This window comes from Oncorhynchus mykiss, chromosome 19 (genome assembly GCF_057628025.1).
Source record: "Oncorhynchus mykiss isolate SJ-2025 chromosome 19, ASM5762802v1, whole genome shotgun sequence".
NCBI lineage: Eukaryota > Metazoa > Chordata > Actinopteri > Salmoniformes > Salmonidae > Oncorhynchus > Oncorhynchus mykiss.
Window position 1 is genome coordinate 74,863,690 of NC_143040.1, and position 22,222 is coordinate 74,885,911.

General features: G+C 52.0%; 1 protein-coding gene across 18 annotated transcripts in view; it reads left to right on the top strand.

Moving 5' to 3' along the window:
* Positions 1–22,222, top strand: part of LOC110498653 (attractin) — a 281,518-nt gene that overhangs the window by 243,491 nt on the left and 15,805 nt on the right. For all 18 annotated transcript variants that reach the window (XM_090211734.1, XM_090211740.1, XM_090211735.1 and 15 more), the window contains exons 26-27: positions 3,871–3,949; positions 16,380–16,487. In XM_090211734.1, the coding sequence (XP_090067860.1) occupies positions 3,871–3,949; positions 16,380–16,487 (187 nt within the window). The remainder of the gene's footprint in view (positions 1–3,870; positions 3,950–16,379; positions 16,488–22,222) is intronic.

The following is a 22,222-nucleotide window of genomic DNA, read 5'->3' on the forward strand; positions in this document are numbered from 1 at the left end:
CCAGAAACACTCACATCCCTTAGAGACTTACCCAGAAACACTCACAGCTCTTAGAGACTTACCCAGAAACACTCACAGCTCTTAGAGACTTACCCAGAAACACTCACATCCCTTAGAGACTTACCCAGACACACTCACAGCTCTTAGAGACTTACCCAGAAACACTCACAGCTCTTAGAGACTTACCCAGAAACACTCACATCCCTTAGACTTACCCAGAAACACTCACAGCTCTTAGAGACTTACCCAGAAACACTCACAGCTCTTAGAGACTTACCCAGAAACACTCACAGCTCTTAGAGACTTACCCAGAAACACTCACATCCCAGAGACTTACCCAGAAACACTCACAGCTCTTAGAGACTTACCCAGAAACACTCACAGCTCTTAGAGACTTACCCAGAAACACTCACATCCCTTAGAGACTTACCCAGAAACACTCACAGCTCTTAGAGACTTACCCAGAAACACTCACAGCTCTTAGAGACTTACCCAGAAACACTCACATCCCTTAGAGACTTACCCAGAAACACTCACAGCTCTTAGAGACTTACCCAGAAACACTCACAGCTCTTAGAGACTTACCCAGAAACACTCACATCCCTTAGAGACTTACCCAGACACACTCACAGCTCTTAGAGACTTACCCAGAAACACTCACAGCTCTTAGAGACTTACCCAGAAACACTCACATCCCTTAGACTTACCCAGAAACACTCACAGCTCTTAGAGACTTACCCAGAAACACTCACATCCCTTAGAGACTTACCCAGAAACACTCACAGCTCTTAGAGACTTACCCAGAAACACTCACAGCTCTTAGAGACTTACCCAGAAACACTCACAGCTCTTAGAGACTTACCCAGAAACACTCACAGCTCTTAGAGACTTACCCAGAAACACTCACAGCTCTTAGAGACTTACCCAGAAACACTCACAGCTCTTAGACTTACCCAGAAACACTCACAGCTCTTAGAGACTTACCCAGAAACACTCACAGCTCTTAGAGACTTACCCAGAAACACTCACAGCTCTTAGAGACTTACCCAGAAACACTCACATCCCTTAGAGACTTACCCAGAAACACTCACAGCTCTTAGAGACTTACCCAGAAACACTCACAGCTCTTAGAGACTTACCCAGAAACACTCACATCCCTTAGAGACTTACCCAGAAACACTCACAGCTCTTAGAGACTTACCCAGAAACACTCACAGCTCTTAGAGACTTACCCAGAAACACTCACATCCCTTAGAGACTTACCCAGACACACTCACAGCTCTTAGAAACGTACCCAGAAACACTCACAGCTCTTAGAGACTTACCCAGAAACACTCACATCCCTTAGACTTACCCAGAAACACTCACAGCTCTTAGAGACTTACCCAGAAACACTCACAGCTCTTAGAGACTTACCCAGAAACACTCACAGCTCTTTGAGACTTACCCAGAAACACTCGCAGCTCTTAGAGACTTACCCAGAAACACTCGCAGCTCTTAGAGACTTACCCAGAAACACTCACAGCTCTTAGAGACTTACCCAGAAACACTCACAGCTCTTAGAGACTTACCCAGAAACACTCACAGCTCTTAGAGACTTACCCAGAAACACTCACAGCTCTTAGATACTTACCCAGAAACACTCACAGCTCTTAGAGACTTACCCAGAAACACTCACATCCCTTAGACTTACCCAGAAACACTCACATCCCTTAGAGACTTACCCAGAAACACTCACATCCCTTAGACTTACCCAGAAACACTCACATCCCTTAGAGACTTTACCAGAAACACTCACAGCTCTTAGAGACTTACCCAGAAACACTCACAGCTCTTAGAGACTTACCCAGAAACACTCACAGCTCTTAGAGACTTACCCAGAAACACTCACAGCTCTTAGAGACTTACCCAGAAACACTCACATCCCTTAGATACTTACCCAGAAACACTCACAGCTCTTAGAGACTTACCCAGAAACACTCACAGCTCTTAGAGACTTACCCAGAAACACTCACAGCTCTTAGACTTACCCAGAAACACTCACAGCTCTTAGAGACTTACCCAGAAACACTCACAGCTCTTAGAGACTTACCCAGAAACACTCACAGCTCTTAGAGACTTACCCAGAAACACTCACAGCTCTTAGAGACTTACCCAGAAACACTCACAGCTCTTAGAGACTTACCCAGAAACACTCACATCCCTTAGATACTTACCCAGAAACACTCACAGCTCTTAGAGACTTACCCAGAAACACTCACAGCTCTTAGAGACTTACCCAGAAACACTCACAGCTCTTAGAGACTTACCCAGAAACACTCACATCCCTTAGAGACTTACCCAGAAACACTCACAGCTCTTAGAGACTTACCCAGAAACACTCACAGCTCTTAGAGACTTACCCAGAAACACTCACAGCTCTTAGAGACTTACCCAGAAACACTCACAGCTCTTAGAGACTTACCCAGAAACACTCACATCCCTTAGAGACTTACCCAGAAACACTCACAGCTCTTAGAGACTTACCCAGAAACACTCACAGCTCTTAGAGACTTACCCAGAAACACTCACAGCTCTTAGAGACTTACCCAGAAACACTCACAGCTCTTAGAGACTTACCCAGAAACACTCACAGCTCTTAGAGACTTACCCAGAAACACTCACATCCCTTAGAGACTTACCAAGAAACACTCACAGCTCTTAGAGACTTACCCAGAAACACTCACAGCTCTTAGAGACTTACCCAGAAACACTCACATCCCTTAGAGACTTACCCAGAAACACTCACAGCTCTTAGAGACTTACCCAGAAACACTCACATCTCTTAGAGACCTGGTCTAAGGAACTGCATCTCAGTGCTTGAGGTGTCACTACAGACACCCTGGTTCGAATCCAGGCTGTATCACAACTGGCCGTGATTGGGAGTCCCATAGGGCGGCGTACAGTTGGCCTAGTGTCGCCCGGTTTTGGCCGGGATAGGCCATCATTGTGAATAAGAATGTTCTTAACTGCCTTGCCTAGTTCAATAAAGGTTCAATATAAAACATTCATAAAAGGCTCACAGCTGTAAGTTGCTTCAACAAAGTTTTGACTCGGGTGCGAATACTTATGTAATTTAGATATTTCTGTATTTCATTTTCAATATATTTGCTAAACTCTCTAAAAATGTTTTCACTTCGTTGTTATGGGGTATTGTGTGTGGGTGAGAAAAAAATCTATCTATTTTGAATTCAGGCTGTAACACAACAAAATGTGGAATAAGTCAAGGGTATGAATACTTTCTGGATGTTCATGTTTTATTTGTGGGACCACCTGATGACAGATTTCCTAAATAAAACAACAGTTTTTCATTCATTCTGGATTTTCTTTACAAAAATCCCCCCCAACCGTTTCTTATTTTTTTGTAAAACCTTTGGGGGTTCAAATAAAATCACCTGTGGCTGACCCCTGTCTGAGGGATTCCCAGGGGGAGCTGTGACTGACCCCTGTCTGAGGGATTCCCAGGGGGAGCTGTGGCTGACCCCTGTCTGAGGGATTCCCAGGGGGAGCTGTGGCTGACCCCTGTCTGAGGGATTCCCAGGGGGAGCTGTGGCTGACTCCTGTCTGAGGGATTCCCAGGGGGAGCTGTGGCTGACCCCTGTCTGAGGGATTCCCAGGGGGAGCTGTGGCTGACCCCTGTCTGAGGGATTCCCAGGGGGAGCTGTGGCTGACCCCTGTCTGAGGGATTCCCAGAGGCAGAAGGAGAGGAATGAGAGACCAGTAAAGAGGCCATTCTCTAACTCCATCTCTTCCTGTCTTCTCCCAGCTGCTTCCTTTCGCTAACCCCTTCTCTTCCTGTCTCTAACGCCTCCTCTTCCTGTCTCCTCCCAGCTGCTTCCTTTCTCTCCTCCTGGTGGCGGCAGTCGTCTGGAAGATCAAACAGAGCTGCTGGGCGTCACGGCGACGAGAGGTGAGTGGTTACCACGGTTATTGTTTCCAACATCTGACCAACACCTGGATAAAACCTCTACCTGAGTGGGTCTGTTCTGTTGCACTACTGTGGCAGTTACCTGAGGAAGTCTGGTTGCCATGTTGAAGATGAATGAACCTCTTTAGAATGTCAATATTCAACGCGTGTAGAGAAGGGCGATATCTAAAGAAATCCATATGGCCATGAATTGACTGAATACGATAATGATCTGTGTGTGACTTCCTCTCTGAAGTGTGTGTGTGTGTGTGTTAGAGCTGGGGGAATATATGGTGATGAATTGTCTGAATTAGTGTGACAACAGTATACAGAAATATACGTTTAAAACCTTCATTTGTGCCACTGTTTAAAACAAAATCTCCTTTAAACTACTAGTTTGATGGCTGTAGCCATCAATTATCCCATTGACATTAGCAGATGTCTGCAAACCATGTGACCAATAACATTTCATTTGATTAGCTCTAGTGTGTAATGATGTCCCATTGACGACCATATTAGCAGACGTCTGCTAACCATGTGTATGTGACCAATAACATTTCATTTGATTAGCTCTAGTGTGTAGTGATGTCCCATTGACGACCATATTAGCAGACGTCTGCTAACCATGTGACCAATAACATTTCATTTGATTAGCTCTAGTGATGTTCCAGCTCTAGTGATGTTCCAGCTCTAGTGATGTTCCAGCTCTAGTTATGTTCCAGCTCTAGTGGTGTCCCAGCTCTAGTGTGTAGTGATGTCCCAGCTCTAGTGTGTAGTGATGTCCCAGCTCTAGTGTGTAGTGATGTTCCAGCTCTAGTGGTGTCCCAGCTCTAGTGTGTAGTGGTGTCCCAGCTCTAGTGGTGTCCCAGCTCTAGTGTGTAGTGGTGTTCCAGCTCTAGTGTGTAGTGGTGTCCCAGCTCTAGTGTGTAGTGGTGTCCCAGCTCTAGTGTGTAGTGGTGTCCCAGCTCTAGTGGTGTCCCAGCTCTAGTGTGTAATGGTGTCCCAGCTCTAGTGTGTAGTGATGTCCCCGCTCTAGTGTGTAGTGGTGTCCCAGCTCTAATGTGGGGTCTGGTATGATTGGGTGGTGCAGTTTAAGGTGGTGTGGGGTCTGGTATGATTGGGTGGTGTAGGTTAGGGTGGTGTGGGGTCAGGTATGATTGGGTGGTGTAGGTTAGGGTGCTGTGGGGTCAGGTATGATGGGGTGGTGTAGGTTAGGGTGGTGTGGGGTCAGGTATGATTGGCTGGTGTAGGTTAGGGTCGTGTGGGATCTGGTATGATGGGGTAGTGTGGGGTCGTGTGGGATCTGGTATGATGGGGTAGTGTGGGGTCGTGTGGGATCTGGTATGATGGGGTAGTGTGGGATCTGGTATGATGGGGTAGTGTGGGGTAGTGTGGGATCTGGTATGATGGGGTAGTGTGGGATCTGGTATGATGGGGTAGTGTGGGATTGTGTGGGATCTGGTATGATGGGGTAGTGTGGGGTCGTGTGGGATCTGGTATGATGGGGTCGTGTGGGATCTGGTATGATGGGGTAGTGTGGGGTAGTGTGGGATCTGGTATGATGGGGTAGTGTGGGATCTGGTATGATGGGGTAGTGTGGGGTCGTGTGGGATCTGGTGTGATGGGGTAGTGTGGGGTCGTGTGGGATCTGGTATGATGGGGTAGTGTGGGGTCGTGTGGGATCTGGTATGATGGGGTAGTTTGGGGTAGTGTGGGATCTGGTATGATGGGGTAGTGTGGGATCTGGTATGATGGGGTAGTGTGGGGTCGTGTGGGATCTGGTATGATGGGGTAGTGTGGGGTCGTGTGGGATCTGGTATGATGGGGTAGTGTGGGATCTGGTATGATGGGGTAGTGTGGGGTCGTGTGGGATCTGGTATGATGGGGTAGTGTGGGGTCGTGTGGGATCTGGTATGATGGGGTAGTGTGGGATCTGGTATGATGGGGTAGTGTGGGATCTGGTATGATTGGCTGGTGTAGGTTAGGGTCGTGTGGGATCTGGTATGATGGGGTAGTGTGGGGTCGTGTGGGATCTGGTATGATGGGGTAGTGTGGGGTCGTGTGGGATCTGGTATGATGGGGTAGTGTGGGATCTGGTATGATGGGGTAGTGTGGGGTAGTGTGGGATCTGGTATGATGGGGTAGTGTGGGATCTGGTATGATGGGGTAGTGTGGGATTGTGTGGGATCTGGTATGATGGGGTAGTGTGGGGTCGTGTGGGATCTGGTATGATGGGGTCGTGTGGGATCTGGTATGATGGGGTAGTGTGGGGTAGTGTGGGATCTGGTATGATGGGGTAGTGTGGGGTCGTGTGGGATCTGGTATGATGGGGTAGTGTGGGGTCGTGTGGGATCTGGTATGATGGGGTAGTGTGGGGTCGTGTGGGATCTGGTATGATGGGGTAGTTTGGGGTAGTGTGGGATCTGGTATGATGGGGTAGTGTGGGATCTGGTATGATGGGGTAGTGTGGGGTCGTGTGGGATCTGGTATGATGGGGTAGTGTGGGGTCGTGTGGGATCTGGTATGATGGGGTAGTGTGGGATCTGGTATGATGGGGTAGTGTGGGGTCGTGTGGGATCTGGTATGATGGGGTAGTGTGGGGTCGTGTGGGATCTGGTATGATGGGGTAGTGTGGGATCTGGTATGATGGGGTAGTGTGGGATCTGGTATGATGGGGTAGTGTGGGATCTGGTATGATGGGGTAGTGTGGGGTCGTGTGGGATCTGGTATGATGGGGTAGTGTGGGGTCGTGTGGGATCTGGTATGATGGGGTAGTGTGGGGTCGTGTGGGATCTGGTATGATGGGGTAGTTTGGGGTAGTGTGGGATCTGGTATGATGGGGTAGTGTGGGATCTGGTATGATGGGGTAGTGTGGGGTCGTGAGGGATCTGGTATGATGGGGTAGTGTGGGGTCGTGTGTTATCTGGTATGATGGGGTAGTGTGGGATCTGGTATGATGGGGTAGTGTGGGGTCGTGTGGGATCTGGTATGATGGGGTAGTGTGGGGTCGTGTGGGATCTGGTATGATGGGGGAGTGTGGGGTCGTGTGGGATCTGGTAATGGGGTAGTGTGGGGTAGTGTGGGATCTGGTATGATGGGGTAGTGTGGGATCTGGTATGATGGGGTAGTGTGGGGTCGTGTGGGATCTGGTATTTAAGGTTGTAGTGTGGGGTCGTGTGGGATCTGGTATGATGGGGTAGTGTGGGGTCGTGTGGGATCTGGTATGATGGGGTAGTGTGGGGTCGTGTGGGATCTGGTATGATGGGGTAGTGTGGGGTCGTGTGGGATCTGGTATGATGGGGTAGTGTGGGATCTGGTATGATGGGGTAGTGTGGGGTAGTGTGGGATCTGGTATGATGGGGTAGTGTGGGCTCTGGTATGATGGGGTAGTGTGGGATCTGGTATGATGGGGTAGTGTGGGATCGTGTGGGATCTGGTATGATGGGGTAGTGTGGGGTCGTGTGGGATCTGGTATGATGGGGTAGTGTGGGATTGTGTGGGATCTGGTATGATGGGGTAGTGTGGGGTAGTGTGGGATCTGGTATGATGGGGTAGTGTGGGGTAGTGTGGGATCTGGTATGATGGGGTAGTGTGGGGTCGTGTGGGATCTGGTATGATGGGGTAGTGTGGGATCTGGTATGATGGGATAGTGTGGGGTAGTGTGGGATCTGGTATGATGGGGTAGTGTGGGATCGTGTGGGATCTGGTATGATGGGGTAGTGTGGGGTCGTGTGGGATCTGGTATGATGGGGTAGTGTGGGGTCGTGTGGGATCTGGTATGATGGGGTAGTGTGGGGTAGTGTGGGATCTGGTATGATGGGGTAGTGTGGGATCTGGTATGATGGGGTAATGTGGGATTGTGTGGTATCTGGTATGATGGGGTAGTGTGGGGTCGTGTGGGATCTGGTATGATGGGGTAGTGTGGGGTCGTGTGGGATCTGGTATGATGGGGTCGTGTGGGATCTGGTATGATGGGGTAGTGTGGGGTAGTGTGGGATCTGGTATGATGGGGTAGTGTGGGATCTGGTATGATGGGGTAGTGTGGGGTCGTGTGGGATCTGGTATGATGGGGTAGTGTGGGGTCGTGTGGGATCTGGTATGATGGGGTAGTTTGGGGTAGTGTGGGATCTGGTATGATGGGGTAGTGTGGGATCTGGTATGATGGGGTAGTGTGGGGTCGTGTGGGATCTGGTATGATGGGGTAGTGTGGGGTCGTGTGGGATCTGGTATGATGGGGTAGTGTGGGATCTGGTATGATGGGGTAGTGTGGGGTCGTGTGGGATCTGGTATGATGGGGTAGTGTGGGGTCGTGTGGGATCTGGTATGATGGGGTAGTGTGGGATCTGGTATGATGGGGTAGTGTGGGATCTGGTATGATGGGGTAGTGTGGGATCTGGTATGATGGGGTAGTGTGGGGTCGTGTGGGATCTGGTATGATGGGGTAGTGTGGGGTCGTGTGGGATCTGGTATGATGGGGTAGTGTGGGGTCGTGTGGGATCTGGTATGATGGGGTAGTTTGGGGTAGTGTGGGATCTGGTATGATGGGGTAGTGTGGGATCTGGTATGATGGGGTAGTGTGGGGTCGTGAGGGATCTGGTATGATGGGGTAGTGTGGGGTCGTGTGTTATCTGGTATGATGGGGTAGTGTGGGATCTGGTATGATGGGGTAGTGTGGGGTCGTGTGGGATCTGGTATGATGGGGTAGTGTGGGGTCGTGTGGGATCTGGTATGATGGGGGAGTGTGGGGTCGTGTGGGATCTGGTAATGGGGTAGTGTGGGGTAGTGTGGGATCTGGTATGATGGGGTAGTGTGGGATCTGGTATGATGGGGTAGTGTGGGGTCGTGTGGGATCTGGTATTTAAGGTTGTAGTGTGGGGTCGTGTGGGATCTGGTATGATGGGGTAGTGTGGGATCTGGTATGATGGGGTAGTGTGGGGTCGTGTGGGATCTGGTATGATGGGGTAGTGTGGGGTCGTGTGGGATCTGGTATGATGGGGTAGTGTGGGATCTGGTATGATGGGGTAGTGTGGGGTAGTGTGGGATCTGGTATGATGGGGTAGTGTGGGCTCTGGTATGATGGGGTAGTGTGGGATCTGGTATGATGGGGTAGTGTGGGATCGTGTGGGATCTGGTATGATGGGGTAGTGTGGGGTCGTGTGGGATCTGGTATGATGGGGTAGTGTGGGATTGTGTGGGATCTGGTATGATGGGGTAGTGTGGGGTAGTGTGGGATCTGGTATGATGGGGTAGTGTGGGATCTGGTATGATGGGGTAGTGTGGGGTAGTGTGGGATCTGGTATGATGGGGTAGTGTGGGGTCGTGTGGGATCTGGTATGATGGGGTAGTGTGGGATCTGGTATGATGGGATAGTGTGGGGTAGTGTGGGATCTGGTATGATGGGGTAGTGTGGGATCGTGTGGGATCTGGTATGATGGGGTAGTGTGGGGTCGTGTGGGATATGGTATGATGGGGTAGTGTGGGGTCGTGTGGGATCTGGTATGATGGGGTAGTGTGGGGTAGTGTGGGATCTGGTATGATGGGGTAGTGTGGGGTCGTGTGGGATGTGGTATGATGGGGTAGTGTGGGGTTGTGTGGGATCTGGTATGATGGGGTAGTGTGGGGTCGTGTGGGATCTGGTATGATGGGGTAGTGTGGGATCTGGTATGATGGGGTAGTGTGGGCTCTGGTATGATGGGGTAGTGTGGGGTCGTGTGGGATCTGGTATGATGGGGTAGTGTGGGATCTGGTATGATGGGGTAGTGTGGGGTAGTGTGGGATCTGGTATGATGGGGTAGTGTGGGATCTGGTATGATGGGGTAATGTGGGATTGTGTGGTATCTGGTATGATGGGGTAGTGTGGGGTCGTGTGGGATCTGGTATGATGGGGTAGTGTGGGGTCGTGTGGGATCTGGTATGATGGGGTCGTGTGGGATCTGGTATGATGGGGTAGTGTGGGGTAGTGTGGAATCTGGTATGATGGGGTAGTGTGGGATCTGGTATGATGGGGTAGTGTGGGGTCGTGTGGGATCTGGTATGATGGGGTAGTGTGGGGTCGTGTGGGATCTGGTATGATGGGGTAGTGTGGGGTCGTGTGGGATCTGGTATGATGGGGTCGTGTGGGATCTGGTATGATGGGGTAGTGTGGGATCTGGTATGATGGGGTAGTGTGGGGTCGTGTGGGATCTGGTATGATGGGGTAGTGTGGGGTCGTGTGGGATCTGGTATGATGGGGTAGTGTGGGGTCGTGTGGGATCTGGTAATGGGGTAGTGTGGGGTAGTGTGGGATCTGGTATGATGGGGTAGTGTGGGATCTGGTATGATGGGGTAGTGTGGGGTCGTGTGGGATCTGGTATTTAAGGTTGTAGTGTGGGGTCATGTGGGATCTGGTATGATGGGGTAGTGTGGGGTTGTGTGGGATCTGGTATGATGGGGTAGTGTGGGGTCGTGTGGGATCTGGTATGATGGGGTAGTGTGGGGTCGTGTGGGATCTGGTATGATGGGGTAGTGTGGGATCTGGTATGATGGGGTAGTGTGGGGTAGTGTGGGATCTGGTATGATGGGGTAGTGTGGGCTCTGGTATGATGGGGTAGTGTGGGATCTGGTATGATGGGGTAGTGTGGGATCGTGTGGGATCTGGTATGATGGGGTAGTGTGGGGTCGTGTGGGATCTGGTATGATGGGGTAGTGTGGGGTAGTGTGGGATCTGGTATGATGGGGTAGTGTGGGGTAGTGTGGGATCTGGTATGATGGGGTAGTGTGGGGTCGTGTGGGATCTGGTATGATGGGGTAGTGTGGGATCTGGTATGATGGGATAGTGTGGGATAGTGTGGGATCTGGTATGATGGGGTAGTGTGGGATCTGGTATGATGGGGTAGTGTGGGATCTGGTATGATGGGGTAGTGTGGGATCGTGTGGGATCTGGTATGATGGGGTAGTGTGGGGTCGTGTGGGATCTGGTATGATGGGGTAGTGTGGGGTCGTGTGGGATCTGGTATGATGGGGTAGTGTGGGGTAGTGTTGGATCTGGTATGATGGGGTAGTGTGGGGTCTGGTATGATGGGGTAGTGTGGGGTCGTGTGGGATCTGGTATGATGGGGTAGTGTGGGGTCGTGTGGGATCTGGTATGATGGGGTTGTGTGGGATCTGGTATGATGGGGTAGTGTGGGGTCGTGTGGGATCTGGTATGATGGGGTAGTGTGGGATCTGGTATGATGGGGTAGTGTGGGGTAGTGTGGGATCTGGTATGATGGGGTAGTGTGGGATCTGGTATGATGGGGTAGTGTGGGATCGTGTGGGTTCTGGTATGATGGGGTAGTGTGGGGTCGTGTGGGATCTGGTATGATGGGGTAGTGTGGGGTCGTGTGGGATCTGGTATGATGGGGTAGTGTGGGATCGTGTGATGGGGTCATGTGGGATCTGGTATGATGGGGTAGTGTGGGATCTGGTTTGATGGGGTAGTGTGGGGTAGTGTGGGATCTGGTATGATGGGGTAGTGTGGGATCTGGTATGATGGGGTAGTGTGGGATCTGGTATGATGGGGTAGTGTGGGATCGTGTGGGATCTGGTATGATGGGGTAGTGTGGGGTCGTGTGGGATCTGGTTTGATGGGGTAGTGTGGGGTAGTGTGGGATCTGGTATGATGGGGTAGTGTGGGGTCGTGTGGGATCTGGTATGATGGGATAGTGTGGGGTAGTGTGGGATCTGGTATGATGGGGTAGTGTGGGGTCGTGTGGGATCTGGTATGATGGAGTCGTGTGGGATCGTGTGGGATCTGGTATGATGGGGTAGTTTGGGGTAGTGTGGGATCTGGTATGATGGGGTAGTGTGGGATCTGGTATGATGGGGTAGTGTGGGGTCGTGTAGGATCTGGTATGATGGGGTAGTGTGGGGTCGTGTGGGATCTGGTATGATGGGGTAGTGTGGGGTAGTGTGGGATCTGGTATGATGGGGTAGTGTGGGGTCGTGTGGGATCTGGTATGATGGGGTAGTGTGGGGTCGTGTGGGATCTGGTATGATGGGGTAGTGTGGGGTCGTGTGGGATCTGGTATGATGGGGTAGTGTGGGGTAGTGTGGGATCTGGTATGATGGGGTAGTGTGGGGTCGTGTGGGATCTGGTATGATGGGGTCGTGTGGGATCTGGTATGATGGGGTAGTTTGGGGTAGTGTGGGATCTGGTATGATGGGGTAGTGTGGGATCTGGTATGATGGGGTCGTGTGGGATCTGGTATGATGGGGTAGTGTGGGATCGTGTGGGATCTGGTATGATGGGGTAGTTTGGGATCGTGTGGGATCTGGTATGATGGGGTAGTTTGGGGTAGTGTGGGATCTGGTATGATGGGGTAGTGTGGGATCTGATATGATGGGGTAGTGTGGGGTCGTGTGGGATCTGGTATGATGGGGTAGTGTGGGGTCGTGTGGGATCTGGTATGATGGGGTAGTGTGGGGTAGTGTGGGATCTGGTAATGGGGTAGTGTGGGGTCGTGTGGGATCTGGTATGATGGGGTAGTGTGGGGTAGTGTGGGATCTGGTATGATGGGGTAGTGTGGGGTCGTGTGGGATCTGGTATGATGGGGTAGTGTGGGGTCGTGTGGGATCTGGTATGATGGGGTAGTGTGGGGTCGTGTGGGATCTGGTATGATGGGGTAGTTTGGGGTAGTGTGGGATCTGGTATGATGGGGTAGTGTGGGATCTGGTATGATGGGGTAGTGTGGGGTCGTGTGGGATCTGGTATGATGGGGTAGTGTGGGGTCGTGTGGGATCTGGTATGATGGGGTAGTGTGGGGTCGTGTGGGATCTGGTATGATGGGGTAGTGTGGGGTCGTGTGGGATCTGGTATGATGGGGTAGTGTGGGATCTGGTATGATGGGGTAGTGTGGGGTCGTGTGGGATCTGGTATGATGGGGTCGTGTGGGATCTGGTATGATGGGGTAGTGTGGGGTCGTGTGGGATCTGGTATGATGGGGTAGTGTGGGGTCGTGTGGGATCTGGTATGATGGGGTAGTGTGGGGTCGTGTGGGATCTGGTATGATGGGGTAGTGTGGGGTCTGGTATGATGGGGTAGTGTGGGGTCGTGTGGGATCTGGTATGATGGGGTAGTGTGGGGTCTGGTATGATGGGGTAGTGTGGGGTAGTGTGGGATCGTGTGGGATCTGGTATGATGGGGTAGTGTGGGGTTGTGTGGGATCTGGTATGATGGGGTAGTGTGGGGTCTGGTATGATGGGGTAGTGTGGGATCTGGTATGATGGGGTAGTGTGGGGTCGTGTGGGATCTGGTATGATGGGGTAGTGTGGGGTAGTGTGGGGTCTGGTATGATGGGGTAGTGTGGGGTCTGGTATGATGGGGTAGTGTGGGGTCGTGTGGGATCTGGTATGATGGGGTAGTGTGGGGTCTGGTATGATGGGGTAGTGTGGGGTAGTGTGGGATCTGGTATGATAGGGTAGTGTGGGGTCTGGTATTATGGGGTAGTGTGGGGTAGTGTTGGATCTGGTATGATGGGGTAGTGTGGGGTCTGGTATGATGGGGTAGTGTGGGATCTGGTATGATGGGGTAGTGTGGGGTCTGGTATGATGGGGTAGTGTGGGGTAGTGTGGGATCTGGTATGATGGGGTCGTGTGGGATCTGTTATGATGGGGTAGTGTGGGATCTGGTATGATGGGGTAGTGTGGGATCTGGTATGATGGGATAGTGTGGGGTCGTGTGGGATCTGGTATGATGGGGTCGTGTGGGATCTGTTATGATGGGGTAGTGTGGGATCTGGTATGATGGGGTAGTGTGGGGTCTGGTATGATGGGGTAGTGTGGGGTAGTGTGGGATCTGGTATGATGGGGTCGTGTGGGATCTGTTATGATGGGGTAGTGTGGGATCTGGTATGATGGGGTAGTGTGGGATCTGGTATGATGGGATAGTGTGGGGTCGTGTGGGATCTGGTATGATGGGGTAGTGTGGGATCGTGTCTTTACTATCATTAAATTGAAGACTTAGTTTTCATCAAAGATTCTCTGTAATTAGTATTACGCGAACAACTTATTAATCATGTAACTGTAATTAACTAGGAAGTCGGGGGACCAAGGAAAAAATTCAGATTACAAAGTTATAATGTCCTATGATGGGGTAGTGTGGGGTCGTGTGGGATCTGGTATGATGGGGTAGTGTGGGGTCGTGTGGGATCTGGTATGATGGGGTAGTGTGGGGTCTGGTATGATGGGGTAGTGTGGGGTCTTGTGTAATGGGGTCGTGTGGGATCTGGTATGATGGGGTGGTGTGGGGTCTGGTATGATGGGGTAGTGTGGGGTCTGGTATGATGGGGTAGTTTGGGGTAGTGTGGGGTCTGGTATGACGGGGTGGTGTGGGGTCTGGTATGATGGGGTCGTGTGGGGTCGTGTGGGATCTGGTATGATGGGGTAGTGTGGGGTCGTGTGGGATCTGGTATGATGGGGTAGTGTGGGGTCTGGTATGATGGGGTGGTGTGGGGTCTGGTGTGATGGGGTCGTGTGGGATCTGGTATGATGGGGTGGTGTGGGGTCTGGTATGATGGGGTAGTGTGGGGTCTGGTATGATGGGGTAGTGTGGGGTCGTGTGGGATCTGGTATGATGGGGTAGTGTGGGGTCTGGTATGACGGGGTGGTGTGGGGTCTGGTATGATGGGGTAGTGTGGGGTCGTGTGGGATCTGGTATGATGGGGTAGTGTGGGGTCGTGTGGGATCTGGTATGATGGGGTAGTGTGGGATCTGGTATGATGGGGTAGTGTGGGGTCGGGTATGATGGGGTAGTGTGGGGTCGTGTGGGATCTGGTATGATGGGGTCGTGTGGGATCTGGTATGATGGGGTAGTGTGGGGTCGTGTGGGATCTGGTATGATGGGGTAGTGTGGGGTCGTGTGGGATCTGGTGTGATGGGGTAGTGTGGGATCGTGTGGGATCTGGTATGATGGGGTTGTGCGGGATCTGGTATGATGGGGTAGTGTGGTGTCGTGTGGGGTCTGGTATGATGGGGTAGTGTGGGGTCTGGTATGATGGGGTAGTGTGGTGTCGTGTGGGATCTGGTATGATGGGGTAGTGTGGGGTCGTGTCTTTACTTTCATTAAATTGAAGACTTAGTTTTCATCAAAGATTCTCTGTAATTAGTATTACGCGAACAACTTATTAATCATGTAACTGTAATTAACTAGGAAGTCGGGGGACCAAGGAAAATATTCAGATTACAAAGTTATAATTTCCTAATATAACCTTTCAGATATTTTATATCTGATCAATTAGTCTTCTAATTAATGAGTTATTCTTTACCTCACGTTAGTCTCATTCCAAACGTCGTAAATTGTTGGTTATCTGCACAAACCCAGTCTTCACTATGAATCATCCATACATCAATTGGCTTAAATCATTTATTTATTACTAACTAAGTAATTCACAGAAATGCATAAACAAACAGTAAATATGTTTACATGAAATGAGAATGTGCCCTAGTGGGCTGAACCGGCATGGCGGCTTGTTAGACAAAAGGGGAAGTGGGGGTCGACTAAGAAGTCACTACAGAGTTAATAATTATAACAATTGAAATGCTAATCCTTTACACATGAACGCTCACTCATTCGGGAATAATTGCAATCAATATATATATTTACGCTCAGTGTGTCGTCTTGATCTTTGTTGAAAAGTTAGTTTCTGTTGGAGAGTTTTCGTCCTTGCAGAATAGGGGCTGTCCCAGGATGCCTGACCCTAACTGGGCTCAGGGCTGTCCCAGGATGCCTGACCCTAACTGGGCTCAGGGCTGTCCCAGGATGCCTGACCCTAACTGGGCTCATGGGCGGTCCTCTGATTTAGTTCAACTCAAAAGGGAATTGGAGTTTCCTTCATTAAACAGTCCAAAATCAAATGACACAATTTTACAAACAGTATCATACTCACTCATTCATCTTATACAACAATTAGATGTAAACCTCATATCTGAGGCTATTATATAAACAGCGTAATGCTAATGTGGCCGCACCGTCTCCCATGAGCTTCCCCAAGTTGTAACAAACGGACCAGTTCGTAGCTGGATTCTTCACCGACCTTTTATACTTTCTCCGGAACTAAAACGTTGTTCGGACCTCAAGTTCTGTGAGGTGGAAGAAATTCCTTTGTTCTCTATGAAAATCCACTCTGTCTCTTATACTGTGTGGCCATGAGGCAGGGTCTTCTCCTCACTGACCACAGCAGCCTGGTTGAGCGGGTGGATGGTGTTCGCTGTACCCAAAGCGGGCAACGTCATGACAGCGCTATATGCCCTATTTAGTGTGATCTATACCATCTGTAGTGCGCCTTATGCCCTGAGTAGTGTGCTATATACCCTATGTAGTGCACTATATTTGGAATTCGGATGCACAGTGTGTTTTTTGAGTGTGCCAAAATGGGCTGTCCTCGTTCTTCCTCACTGACCCTCTTCTTCCCCTCAGCAACTCCTCCGTGAGATGCAGCAGATGGCTAGCCGGCCGTTCGCCACCATCAATGTTGCCTTGGAAATGGACGAGGAGCCGCCGGACCTAATTGGTGGAAACGTCAAGGTGAGTGACATCACTGTCCCTTCCCCCAAGCCACTTGTCCTCAGAGCTGTGGTGTCAGCAATGGGGGAATGTTATCATCATCAGTTCTTCCATTATGTTATTGGTGAAAAGGTTTGTGTCTCAGTAACACTTTATTTTGATAGAGTAGATGTTCTTCTGGCTGTGCCGGGTAGAGATTATAAACCTAGAGAGGAACCAGGCTATGTGGGGTGGCCAGTCCTCTTCTGGCTGTGCCGGGTGGAGATTATAAACCTAGAGAGGAACCAGGCTCTGAGGGGTGGCCAGTCCTCTTCTGGCTGTGCCGGGTGGAGATTATAAACCTAGAGAGGAACCAGGCTCTGAGGGGTGGCCAGTCCTCTTCTGGCTGTGCCGGGTGGAGATTATAAACCTAGAGAGGAACCAGGCTCTGAGGGGTGGCCCGTCCTCTTCTGGCTGTGCCGGGTGGAGATTATAAACCTAGAGAGGAACCAGGCTATGAGGGGTGGCCAGTCCTCTTCTGGCTGTGCCGGGTAGAGATTATAAACCTAGAGAGGAACCAGGCTATGAGGGGTGGCCAGTCCTCTTCTGGCTGTGCCTGGTGGAGATTATAAACCTAGAGAGGAACCAGGCTCTGAGGGGTGGCCAGTCCTCTTCTGGCTGTGCCGGGTGGAGATTATAAACCTAGAGAGGAACCAGGCTCTGAGGGGTGGCCAGTCCTCTTCTGTCTGTGCCGGGTAGAGATTATAAACCTAGAGAGGAACCAGGCTATGTGGGGTGGCCAGTCCTCTTCTGTCTGTGCCGGGTGGAGATTATAAACCTAGAGAGGAACCAGGCTCTGAGGGGTGGCCAGTCCTCTTCTGGCTGTGCCGGGTGGAGATTATAAACCTAGAGAGGAACCAGGCTATGAGGGGTGGCCAGTCCTCTTCTGGCTGTGCCGGGTGGAGATTATAAACCTAGAGAGGAACCAGGCTATGAGGGGTGGCCAGTCCTCTTCTGGCTGTGCCGGGTAGAGATTATAAACCTAGAGAGGAACCAGGCTATGAGGGGTGGCCAGTCCTCTTCTGGCTGTGCCGGGTAGAGATTATAAACCTAGAGAGGAACCAGGCTATGAGGGGTGGCCAGTCCTCTTCTGGCTGTGCCGGGTGGAGATTATAAACCTAGAGAGGAACCAGGCTCTGAGGGGTGGCCAGTCCTCTTCTGGCTGTGCCTGGTGGAGATTATAAACCTAGAGAGGAACCAGGCTATGAGGGGTGGCCAGTCCTCTTCTGGCTGTGCCGGGTAGAGATTATAAACCTAGAGAGGAACCAGGCTATGAGGGGTGGCCAGTCCTCTTCTGGCTGTGCCGGGTAGAGATTATAAACCTAGAGAGGAACCAGGCTATGAGGGGTGGCCAGTCCTCTTCTGGCTGTGCCGGGTGGAGATTATAAACCTAGAGAGGAACCAGGCTCTGAGGGGTGGCCAGTCCTCTTCTGGCTGTGCCGGGTGGAGATTATAAACCTAGAGAGGAACCAGGCTATGAGGGGTGGCCAGTCCTCTTCTGGCTGTGCCGGGTAGAGATTATAAACCTAGAGAGGAACCAGGCTCTGAGGGGTGGCCAGTCCTCTTCTGGCTGTGCCGGGTAGAGATTATAAACCTAGAGAGGAACCAGGCTATGAGGGGTGGCCAGTCCTCTTCTGGCTGTGCCTGGTGGAGATTATAAACCTAGAGAGGAACCAGGCTATGAGGGGTGGCCAGTCCTCTTCTGGCTGTGCCTGGTGGAGATTATAAACCTAGAGAGGAACCAGGCTATGAGGGGTGGCCAGTCCTCTTCTGGCTGTGCCGGGTGGAGATTATAAACCTAGAGAGGAACCAGGCTATGAGGGGTGGCCAGTCCTCTTCTGGCTGTGCCTGGTGGAGATTATAAACCTAGAGAGGAACCAGGCTCTGAGGGGTGGCCAGTCCTCTTCTGGCTTTGCCGGGTGGAGATTATAAACCTAGAGAGGAACCAGGCTATGAGGGGTGGCCAGTCCTCTTCTGGCTGTGCCGGGTGGAGATTATAAACCTAGAGAGGAACCAGGCTATGAGGGGTGGCCAGTCCTCTTCTGGCTGTGCCGGGTAGAGATTATAAACCTAGAGAGGAACCAGGCTATGAGGGGTGGCCAGTCCTCTTCTGGCTGTGCCGGGTGGAGATTATAAACCTAGAGAGGAACCAGGCTATGAGGGGTGGCCAGTCCTCTTCTGGCTGTGCCTGGTGGAGATTATAAACCTAGAGAGGAACCAGGCTCTGAGGGGTGGCCAGTCCTCTTCTGGCTGTGCCGGGTGGAGATTATAAACCTAGAGAGGAACCAGGCTATGAGGGGTGGCCAGTCCTCTTCTGGCTGTGCCGGGTGGAGATTATAAACCTAGAGAGGAACCAGGCTATGAGGGGTGGCCAGTCCTCTTCTGGCTGTGCCTGGTGGAGATTATAAACCTAGAGAGGAACCAGGCTATGAGGGGTGGCCAGTCCTCTTCTGGCTGTGCCGGGTGGAGATTATAAACCTAGAGGAACCAGGCTATGTGGGGTGGCCAGTCCTCTTCTGGCTGTGCCGGGTGGAGATTATAAACCTAGAGAGGAACCAGGCTATGAGGGGTGGCCAGTCCTCTTCTGGCTGTGCCTGGTGGAGATTATAAACCTAGAGGAACCAGGCTATGAGGGGTGGCCAGTCCTCTTCTGGCTGTGCCGGGTGGAGATTATAAACCTAGAGAGGAACCAGGCTATGTGGGGTGGCCAGTCCTCTTCTGGCTGTGCCGGGTAGAGATTATAAACCTAGAGAGGAACCAGGCTATGAGGGGTGGCCAGTCCTCTTCTGGCTGTGCCTGGTGGAGATTATAAACCTAGAGGAACCAGGCTATGAGGGGTGGCCAGTCCTCTTCTGGCTGTGCCGGGTGGAGATTATAAACCTAGAGAGGAACCAGGCTATGAGGGGTGGCCAGTCCTCTTCTGGCTGTGCTGGGTGGAGATTATAAACCTAGAGAGGAACCAGGCTATGAGGGGTGGCCAGTCCTCTTCTGTCTGTGCCTGGTGGAGATTATAAACCTAGAGAGGAACCAGGCTATGAGGGGTGGCCAGTCCTCTTCTGGCTGTGCCGGGTGGAGATTATAAACCTAGAGGAACCAGGCTATGAGGGGTGGCCAGTCCTCTTCTGGCTGTGCCGGGTGGAGATTATAAACCTAGAGAGGAACCAGGCTATGTGGGGTGGCCAGTCCTCTTCTGGCTGTGCCGGGTGGAGATTATAAACCTAGAGAGGAACCAGGCTATGTGGGGTGGCCAGTCCTCTTCTGGCTGTGCCTGGTGGAGATTATAAACCTAGAGGAACCAGGCTATGAGGGGTGGCCAGTCCTCTTCTGGCTGTGCCGGGTGGAGATTATAAACCTAGAGAGGAACCAGGCTATGTGGGGTGGCCAGTCCTCTTCTGGCTGTGCCTGGTGGAGATTATAAACCTAGAGGAACCAGGCTATGAGGGGTGGCCAGTCCTCTTCTGGCTGTGCCGGGTGGAGATTATAAACCTAGAGAGGAACCAGGCTATGAGGGGTGGCCAGTCCTCTTCTGGCTGTGCCTGGTGGAGATTATAAACCTAGAGAGGAACCAGGCTCTGAGGGGTGGCCAGTCCTCTTCTGGCTGTGCCGGGTGGAGATTATAAACCTAGAGAGGAACCAGGCTCTGAGGGGTGGCCAGTCCTCTTCTGGCTGTGCCGGGTGGAGATTATAAACCTAGAGAGGAACCAGGCTCTGAGGGGTGGCCAGTCCTCTTCTGGCTGTGCCGGGTGGAGATTATAAACCTAGAGAGGAACCAGGCTCTGAGGGGTGGCCAGTCCTCTTCTGGCTGTGCCGGGTGGAGATTATAAACCTAGAGAGGAACCAGGCTATGAGGGGTGGCCAGTCCTCTTCTGGCTGTGCCGGGTGGAGATTATAAACCTAGAGAGGAACCAGGCTCTGAGGGGTGGCCAGTCCTCTTCTGGCTGTGCCGGGTAGAGATTATAAACCTAGAGAGGAACCAGGCTATGAGGGGTGGCCAGTCCTCTTCTGGCTGTGCCGGGTGGAGATTATAAACCTAGAGAGGAACCAGGCTCTGAGGGGTGGCCAGTCCTCTTCTGGCTGTGCCGGGTGGAGATTATAAACCTAGAGAGGAACCAGGCTATGAGGGGTGGCCAGTCCTCTTCTGGCTGTGCCGGGTGGAGATTATAAACCTAGAGAGGAACCAGGCTCTGAGGGGTGGCCAGTCCTCTTCTGGCTGTGCCTGGTGGAGATTATAAACCTAGAGAGGAACCAGGCTATGAGGGGTGGCCAGTCCTCTTCTGGCTGTGCCTGGTGGAGATTATAAACCTAGAGAGGAACCAGGCTCTGAGGGGTGGCCAGTCCTCTTCTGGCTGTGCCTGGTGGAGATTATAAACCTAGAGAGGAACCAGGCTATGAGGGGTGGCCAGTCCTCTTCTGGCTGTGCCGGGTGGAGATTATAAACCTAGAGAGGAACCAGGCTATGAGGGGTGGCCAGTCCTCTTCTGGCTGTGCCGGGTAGAGATTATAAACCTAGAGGGGAACCAGGCTATGAGGGGTGGCCAGTCCTCTTCTGGCTGTGCCGGGTGGAGATTATAAACCTAGAGAGGAACCAGGCTCTGAGGGGTGGCCAGTCCTCTTCTGGCTGTGCCGGGTGGAGATTATAAACCTAGAGAGGAACCAGGCTATGAGGGGTGGCCAGTCCTCTTCTGGCTGTGCCGGGTGGAGATTATAAACCTAGAGAGGAACCAGGCTCTGAGGGGTGGCCAGTCCTCTTCTGGCTGTGCCTGGTGGAGATTATAAACCTAGAGAGGAACCAGGCTATGAGGGGTGGCCAGTCCTCTTCTGGCTGTGCCTGGTGGCGATTATAAACCTAGAGAGGAACCAGGCTCTGAGGGGTGGCCAGTCCTCTTCTGGCTGTGCCTGGTGGAGATTATAAACCTAGAGAGGAACCAGGCTATGAGGGGTGGCCAGTCCTCTTCTGGCTGTGCCGGGTGGAGATTATAAACCTAGAGAGGAACCAGGCTATGAGGGGTGGCCAGTCCTCTTCTGGCTGTGCCGGGTAGAGATTATAAACCTAGAGGGGAACCAGGCTCTGAGGGGTGGCCAGTCCTCTTCTGGCTGTGCCGGGTGGAGATTATAAACCTAGAGAGGAACCAGGCTATGAGGGGTGGCCAGTCCTCTTCTGGCTGTGCCGGGTGGAGATTATAAACCTAGAGAGGAACCAGGCTATGAGGGGTGGCCAGTCCTCTTCTGGCTGTGCCGGGTGGAGATTATAAACCTAGAGAGGAACCAGGCTATGAGGGGTGGCCAGTCCTCTTCTGGCTGTGCCGGGTGGAGATTATAAACCTAGAGGAACCAGGCTATGAGGGGTGGCCAGTCCTCTTCTGGCTGTGCCGGGTGGAGATTATAAACCTAGAGAGGAACCAGGCTATGAGGGGTGGCCAGTCCTCTTCTGGCTGTGCCGGGTGGAGATTATAAACCTAGAGAGGAACCAGGCTATGAGGGGTGGCCAGTCCTCTTCTGGCTGTGCCGGGTAGAGATTATAAACCTAGAGAGGAACCAGGCTCTGAGGGGTGGCCAGTCCTCTTCTGGCTGTGCCGGGTGGAGATTATAAACCTAGAGAGGAACCAGGCTATGAGGGGTGGCCAGTCCTCTTCTGGCTGTGCCGGGTGGAGATTATAAACCTAGAGAGGAACCAGGCTATGAGGGGTGGCCAGTCCTCTTCTGGCTGTGCCGGGTGG